The sequence below is a fragment of the Tupaia chinensis genome, unplaced genomic scaffold (genome assembly GCF_000334495.1).
Source record: "Tupaia chinensis unplaced genomic scaffold, TupChi_1.0 Scaffold000198_1, whole genome shotgun sequence".
NCBI lineage: Eukaryota > Metazoa > Chordata > Mammalia > Scandentia > Tupaiidae > Tupaia > Tupaia belangeri.
The window spans coordinates 169,138-177,672 of NW_006159673.1; the positions used below are offsets into that span (position 1 = coordinate 169,138).

The window sequence follows — 8,535 nt, forward strand, 5'->3', positions numbered from 1 at the left end:
GCAAACCATCAAAAGTGGAATTTTTCAAGCTGAAATGAAAGACCAGGTGAGTGTAACAGCAGATTCAACACCGCAGAAGAAGCAATCAGTTAACCCGTCATAATATAAAAATGTCCAAACAGAAAGGGAAGAGGCTAAGAAAATGGAACAGTCCCTAAGCGACCAGTGGGGCAGAATGAAGGGGTCAAACATACCGGTAACTAGAGTCCATAAAAAGGAGAGAAAGAGAAACGAACCAAAAAATGAATTGGTGCCAAAAAGTTTCCAACTTTGAAGAAAACTATACACCCACAAGCCTCAGAATTTCTACAAATTTCAAGTACAACAAACATCATTCATATCTTCTATTTATTTATTTAGTTTTAAGAGTTTTGCCATTGAGTGTGTGTGCTTGTTGGAGAGAAACAGAGAAGGAAAGTGAGAAATCATACCCTAGGGGAAAGGTCACACTGCAATCCCTTGTCCTCCATTCTCCTCTCAGCATTTTGGGCACTGAACACTCAGCACCTGCTGTGACTTTCAAGTCAGCTTGGAAATCTGGTCCAAGACTCTGACCCTGGTTGACCATGTGGGATCCAGTGCCTTAACCACCACACCACATTCTGCTCCCTAAATACTGCTTTTCAGTGATAAAGAATATTTTTTTCTATGTAACCACATAGTGCCCTTTTCCAGGTCTCATATTTTAATCGATTTGTTTAAACTAAAAGATGTAAAAAATCTGAAAAGCAGCCACAGAATAAGACATGTTAGTGTGGAAATAATGCAGGCTAAAAGATGAACAGGTAATAGCTTTACAGTGTTAAAGAAAAAGTATCAAGCCCAAACTATGAACCCGGAATTCTAATCTGTGAAAAATGCCATCCGACTGAAGATGGGAAAATTACTAAGAGAATAGATTTTAAATTTATAAGAACAGAATTCTTTACCACAAAAAAAAAAATGGAAGTATGTAAAGTAATACATGTACTTAAGAGCCCGTTTGCCATTCTACAACATACAAAAAAAGATATTTGTAGAAAGTCTAAAGCTGAGCAAATTTGTCATCGGCAGAGCTTCACTGTAGACAAGGGTGAGGAAAGGCCTTTAGACAAAAAGAAAACGATACCAGATAGAAACTCAGGTCTTCACAGAGATGTAAAGAGAACTGGAAAAGGGCAGGATATGGTTATGTAAAGAGACTATTCTCTTTCATTTAAAATAGTTATTGGGAGTCAACAGTTTTTGTGGTGATTTAGGCACTGGATTCCACATGGCCAAATTGGGTTAGAGTCCTGGACATGGTGGTTTGAAAATTACAACGTGTGTGTGTAACTACGTGCTCAAAATCCAGAGATAAGAACGAAGGAGTAGGGATTGCAGCATGGCCAGCCCACTGAGGGGGTAATTTCTCACTTTCCCTTTCTGTATCTCTTTCTCTGGGGAGATTATGCACCTTTGGCAAAAGCCTAAAAAAATAATAAAATAATAAAATAAAATACAATCGGATCAGCAGTTGGCATAATGACTATGTTGCTGGACTCCCATGTAGTCCACTATGGTTCGAGTCCTGGACCTGGTGGCTTAAACTCACGCCGTGCACATGTGTTTAAGCCAAGATCCCAAAAGGAGAATGGAGGAGAAGCGATTGCAGTGTGGCCATGACCCCTGGAGAGTGATGTCTTGCTTTCTGTCTCTCTGTCTCTCTTTGGTGAGCACATGCATCTTATAGCAAAAACCTCAAAAAAAAAAAAAGAAAAAAGAAAAAGAAAAAGGAAATACAATTGAAAAACAAATATTTGAAAGATAATTGATGGTCCCCACCTAAAATGATTAAGCTGAAGCCATCATTTAGAATCTCCATTTTTCCTTTTCAGCTCCGGTTCTCAGCAGATAAGAGTAGACCCACACACCTCTTCCTTTCCCAACTCCATCACAGACATTCACACAGGCCTTCGAAGCCCTGTACCTGGGCCTGACAGTGGCCGAGCAGTGAAACTCAGGGTTCTTCAAGGCTGATCCCCTTGGGCAGGTCCCTGTTTTGCATCCTGAGACCTCCCTGAGCACACCAGGCATGGGGGTGCACATGACTGGGGCTGGCTGAAGCTGGTGCATCACGGCCTCAAGCTTTTATGGGGGTTCTCTCCCTCTTCCTCCATACACATGCACTCTCTCGTTCAAGTAAAAAATAAGTAACTGTTTTTAAAACGTAGTCTCTCTGGGTCCCCGTTTTCACAGTTTCTATCTTCATTTCTATCAGTGTGTGGATAGCATACCTGGCACACGATTTTAACAGATCTTATGAAAAATATTAATTTGTTTTCTTCCCAGTATACCCACTAGATACACTAGCTCAGACACAAAAGGACTTCAGAAAGTTAATGGAAAGTAGAACTTTAGCACAAGTTTATTTTGGCGCAAAAAATTTTGAAAAAAAAAATAATTGTTTCATAATAAGTGTTTGCCATAAATATTATGAAGACCTCCTAATAATCATAAGAACTGAATGATGTCCATGCTCTTATGGTTTCCCCTTGTTCTTGAAACGAAACCTCATATACCCATAGCATGTGCTTAATAAATATCAGGTGACATCAGGTGGAAGGTAGCCCGGTTACCAGCATCCAGTTCTAGCTAAGCTTGCCATAGAACGCCATCCTAGCAGCCTAGTAACTAAGAGGCTGGATCCTTATGGCTGACCCCCAAGGCTGATGGCAGTTGGACTCTCTGCCCTGGAGGATTGAAAAACATGCCAAGTGTGTGTCTGTGCATGCATGTCCCAAATCCCAAAAGGATGGAAAGAAGGAGGAGAAGGATTGACTGTGCGCCATGGGAGGGTACTTTCTCGCCCTCCACCCCGTATCTCTCTGCCTCTCTCTAGCAAGTGCATGAGCCCTCTGGCAATTAAAGAAATTGCCATCATGTATATTTTTGACAGCGGATTTTCAGCCAAGGTGAAGACTTTAAAAACATTTCAAAGTATGTCCAGCTCCAATGGTGCAGGTGGTAGGCACTGCTCTGCAATGCTGGAGCCACACGGAAGCCTACAGTTCAAATCCTGACTCGACCCAAAACATGCTAGGTGCACGTACATTCCCATCATCCTGGCTGGCTGGAAGGTTGGTGGGGCACTATGACAAGACCAGACCCTCTTGAGGGTGTTTGTTTCTCTCTCCTGCTTTTGCTCTCTCTCAATCTTGAAAGAAATACAATAAACACGTTTAGAAAAACATGTTCAAAGTAAATGTCATAGAATCCGGAGGGTGGAGGTATTAACACATGCTAAATATTCTTTAATTTCAAATCAGTAAGTGGTTTGAGCTCCTAGATGGCACCCTTGGTAACTGTCTTGGTAAATCAATAATTCAGAAATACTTGGGATCAGAGGTTGGCCTAATGGCTGTCGCTGGACTCCCATGTAGTTGACCGTGTTTTAAGTGCCAGATCCTGTGGCTTAAACTCGCACTGGGTGCATGTGCGTGCGTGCCCAAGATCCCAAGAAGAGAATGGAGGAGAAGGGATTGTGGCATAGCCACACCCCTGGGTGGTGATTTCTCACTTTCTGTCTCTCTGTCTCTCCTTGTCTTTCTTGCAAGCACATGTGCCCTATAGCAAAAAAAAACCTCCAAAAAAAGTAATAATTCAGAAAAAGTGAAAATAAAATAAATTTTCTTTTGGATTTTTCTAACCTGGCTCTTAATATACACAACTTACAGCAAATTGAAGAACTCAGTACTGGTGATCAAAGGCTCTGATAATTCCAGGTCTCCCACTGACCTTGCTCTGGGACTTGCTAAGAATGGATCGCTTCATATCTGTGATCCTTGGTTTCTTTTCCTATGAAATGTGAGTTATAGACTAGATCAGCAGTTCTCAGATTTTTGGGTTTCATGAAACAATAAAAGAAGTTGGAGCCGGACCAATTTGAAGTTGTCAACATTTTTTTTCAAAAGTGGACATAAAACAAGCAAACATATGAACTGTAGTCTTGAAAAAAGGACACACTTAGCAACAAAAGATTCAGGAGGGCAAATTCAAAATTGGAAAGATCTTTACATATAAAAAAGTAAACACAGCTCAAGCTATGTTTCATTTTCCATCTTTTTCTTTCCATTTTATCACAGCCTGACAAAAAGGTTGAAAATGTCTAAAATCATCCCATGGATTTGTGCTTAAAATGACCATATTGTATGCTTTCTGTTGTCCCTTTCAACAAGGACACTCGCTCAATAGTCCCACTGTGGGGGACCAGCAGTTGGCATAATGGCTATGTCACTAGACTCCCACGTAGTCGACCGCGGTTCGCGTCCCGGACCCGGTGGCTTAAACTCACGCCAGGCGCGTGTGCATGTGTGACCAAGATCCCGAGAGGAGAATGGAGGAGAAGGGATTGTGGTGTGGCCATTCCCCTTGGGGGGTGCTTTCTCACTTTCTGTCTCTTTGTCTGTCTGTCTGTCAAGCACACGTGCCCTATAGCAAAAACAAATAAACAAACAAACAAAAAAACAAAAAAAACTCTCCAAAAACAAAAGATAAGTAGTCCCACCGTGATAGAATCATATTAACCAAATGCAATTAACATTATGTAGCAAGATTGAAATACATTTTTAAGAACAGAAGGAACTAGGTCTGAAGTCATTTTTTGCAACAGCACATTTTAATACACCCTCTGCACATTAAGAAACTTTTTTAAAACTTCTTGTGGGAAATGACATTGCCGTTTGGGTCTATTAAGGCCTCATTCGGGTTACACAAAGTCGAAAGAGAAGTTGCACTGTGGTAACAGTAGGCTTTATCTTGAAGACCAAGAGGCGTTTTGCAAATGTGTAGTATCATTTCCTTAAACCACTCAGGACTGAGCTGTGCTTCAGTTCCTCAGTTCTACATTTTTGCAGAGGTAGAAACACAAGGCTTGACTTTTTTTTTTTTTTTTTGTAAGTATTACTGAAAGAGTCCAAATAACCTTTCATTGAACCGCTTGTTGAGATGGAGTAACATGAACAGATGAACTAGAGAAAGATGTGACAAACTAGACAGCCCTTCATTTTAGAGAGCGAAGATGGAAACATTGTTTTTCTTCTCTCAATTAAATATGTGTGAATCAAAAGAAAAAACTTTTTTCAAGTTAATACATGGTTCAGGAAAAGAAGAAACAAGCAAAGAAGCCAAAACCAGGTAAAAGTTATACATTTTTAAGTGAGCATTATGCCTTTAAAAAATATTCACCATGATTGTGGTTAAATATTTGTATAGTGTTTGTTCTAGAAATCTCTGGTTAAAGATACATTGATAGTACTGTTGCGCTTGGGGAAAAGTCTTTTCTTTTAGCAGGAGTAAACAACTCCTAAATCTAAACTGTGTTCACAAAAAAAAAAAAAAGAAAGAAAGAAAAGAAAAGAAACAGAAGCGTAACAATTTTAGCCACACAGGACTAGAACAATTGTCATTACTATAAAATACTGGACTGTCTCTAAAGAAAAAGAGAAACATATTTCACATATATCGCACCCTAATTCTTCCATAAGCAAAGTATTTACATGGGACTCATTAGTGTGTGTGGGGGGGGTACGTTGACCAATTCCAAACTTGGTCAGTGGTCAGAAGGAGAGATTTGACTGTCATCAAGTTGTCCTGAAGCTAATGTCTTTTTATTACAGAGCTAAGGATAAAAGAAATAGGTTAAGCCTTCTCGTGCAAAAACCTGAGTTTCATGAAGACACCCACTGCAGCAGCTCTGCCTACGTGGCCGAAGAAAAAAGGTGAATAACTTTTCACTACTCTAGTGCGTGGGGGAGATTCTATAAATCCTATCCTTGAAGATTTAAGGAAAAGGAACTTGGAGATTTCTGTTTTATTAGAAATAATACGGTGCTATAAGAAAGGGATCTCGTTTCAAGAACCTAGAAACAGTTTATAAAATTTAACCACTTTAATAACTCGAGTTAAATAAGCACATGAACATTTAAATGTGCTCTTTTAAAATTATGGGCCTGTCAGTTTTAAGTGACATAGTTCACTCCCTGTAAACTGAGGAAGTCATCATTAATTGAAGTGTTTTCACTATGCAATATTGTCAGAGAGAAGAGACCTTCCTTTCCTCAGTACTTTGAAAAAAAAAAAAACTGAAATATGATAGCAAATAAAGCACAAATAAAGAATGTTTTATAATTTTTAGTATTTATTTCATTCGAATGGAAAATGGAGTAGCCTTGTATACTAGTCTAATATAAATTCTCTCATGTTTGAATATTACCAATAAAAGAGCCAAGAAAATATATTCAGCTCTCTATCAACAACTCTAAACCCTAAGTTGTATCAAAAATGTCTTGTATTTCCTCTCCCTTTGAAACATCATTAGGCAAATTTCCTGTATCTGTTTTAAAAAAATTTGCAGCACACTGTGGTGAGAGGATCAAGGAAGTTGCAGTTAAAAAATTCTTTTGTGACTGAAAGATACTGTCAGCTCAGTTTCTTTGCTGAATTAAAAAAGATAGTTGCCTGAGTTGTCTTTATTTGTTTTCTTGTGCTTTTAAACATACCACATGAGTAATTTTTTTCTTAAAAAGTAAACTAATTCGCATGTCTATGAAAAAGTATTGAATGTTATTGCAATACATTGCTCAATAGGCAAAATCCAAAAGATACTTGATTGGTGTTTTGAAGTTTATGATATAAATACAACTCTCATTATACAGTAAACAAAGGAGAAACTCTGAGAAATACAATAGAAAAGAGCAGTAATACGGCATATGTTTGAGCAGATTCATAAGCAGACTTTCTGCATGCTCCATTATAAAACATTTTATGTCTTGCAGAGTCTCCCCTGAAGAAGCAGTGAAATGGGGTGAATCATTTGACAAACTGCTTTCCCATAAAGGTTAGTAGTATTTTCAGCAAAAATTTTATTCCTGAATGGAATAAAGTATGCATGTGATGATGTAAAATGAGCTGTGGTAACCTTCTGTCTGATTGGTCATGTGTAGTCATCTGAGTTTCTGGTCAGGAGAGGTGACTGGATAATGGAATAGTCAGCTACTGGGTCGTACTTTAAAATATTCTCATAAAGAAATACTTAAAGTGGGTGAAATATTCATCACTTCTTTGTACTATTGATAGCAACCTCAGATTTTAATTTTTTTCTAATTTTTAAATGAGACCCTCAGTTTTCTTAAATCCACAATTAACAAATTATCCACGTTCTTTTCATTGTTAAGCGATTGACGATTCAAAGTAGTTCTATTAATGGACGTTCAAGAAAACCTCATGAAAATAATTGTTTAAAAATTGTATAAATTCCTTTCTCTGCATTTCATGTCAATAATTATAGTTTGACAGCTGAATTTGGTAGAAAAGTTGAGGATCAGGTGTGTGTTTCCGGTGGAGCACCTTTATGTGAGGGGTGGAGGGCCAGGATGAATGCCGGGTTCTTGTTTGGTTTGAGTCTCCAACACTACCAGAGAGCTTGGGATATGGGTAGGCTGCTTGGATTGTTGTTCCCTGGGGCCAGTTTATATAAGGTATCTGGGAAGCAAACTTTCTGATCTTTATTCAGTTCCTGATTCTTTTTAGATAGCCAGACCAACAAGTGGAACCGAGGAGGCAATGGGCCTAGGCATCTGCAGGGTTTTTTGTTCTCCTCGCTGACTCAGTCAGAGTGTGAAGAAAAAGCAATGCTCTGCCCTTACCAAATCCCCTTACGCTTCAGTCCAGGGCTTGTGCTGGCACCCGTTTCCTGTGCTGTATCTCGTTCTTTGTCTGAAACACACACACTTCCCAGCTCTTCCCCAGGCCACCGCAAAGGAGGGCAACTGGATGAGGATACGCCATAGCCTTCCCCTGGGTTTCGCACTCCAAAGCATCTACTGGAAGTAAGGGCTCCTGGTCCCAGAGGGCAGTGGAGTACTTAGAGACCAGAGGGCACTGGAGAGCTTGGGTAATCCTGTGCTCCTCGTAAGGAACCATCTCCTCTTTCTTGTCTGCCCTCATTTCTTGTTATTTTTCCCTTCCTTTATTCCCCAGCTCTCTGTCAGTTCTTGGTGACCCCTTCACGTGCTGCTGAGTGTACAACTTAAAAATTCTCTCTCTGCAGACTGTTCTGCCCCAATTTTCCTTCTTCCAAAGAAAATAGGCATCTGCCTCCGAAATATAATACCGACGCAAAGAAGGAAATTATACACGGGGAGTCAAGGCTTACATTTACAGAGTCAGTGAGAGAGGAGGGCAGTGCTAAGGAAGTTTGTGCTGACGAGGACAGAATTCGTTACTTCCTCCTTCACCCTGTTGCCACTACCACTCCCTGTTTTGGGAAACGTAAATGGCTTTCTGCAACCACCTCATTCTCCTCATTCCCACTATCCAATTTCTTAACTCTTGTCAGAATTATCACCAATTATATGTGGAACCTGTTCCATGCTCATTGTTACAACTCTCCTGGTTCCGTTCTGGATATGTGTTTAATAAAAGAATGACAAGGGGGCCAGCAGTGGCATGGTGGTTGGGCGCAGGACTTCCACATGGCTCACCATGGTTTGCGTTTTGAACCTGGTGGTTTCCTTT

The 8,535-nt window shown here is 39.8% G+C and overlaps 1 protein-coding gene across 1 annotated transcript in view; it reads left to right on the top strand.

The window, feature by feature from the left end:
* Positions 1–4,737: 4,737 nt before the first annotated feature.
* RGS18 (regulator of G protein signaling 18) overlaps positions 4,738–8,535 on the top strand; it is a 28,732-nt gene continuing 24,934 nt past the window's right edge. Inside the window, exons 1-3 of the mRNA XM_006147026.3 lie at positions 4,738–5,154; positions 5,637–5,738; positions 6,795–6,856. Coding sequence (XP_006147088.1) covers positions 5,039–5,154; positions 5,637–5,738; positions 6,795–6,856 — 280 coding nt within the window. The 5' untranslated portion in view covers positions 4,738–5,038. The remainder of the gene's footprint in view (positions 5,155–5,636; positions 5,739–6,794; positions 6,857–8,535) is intronic.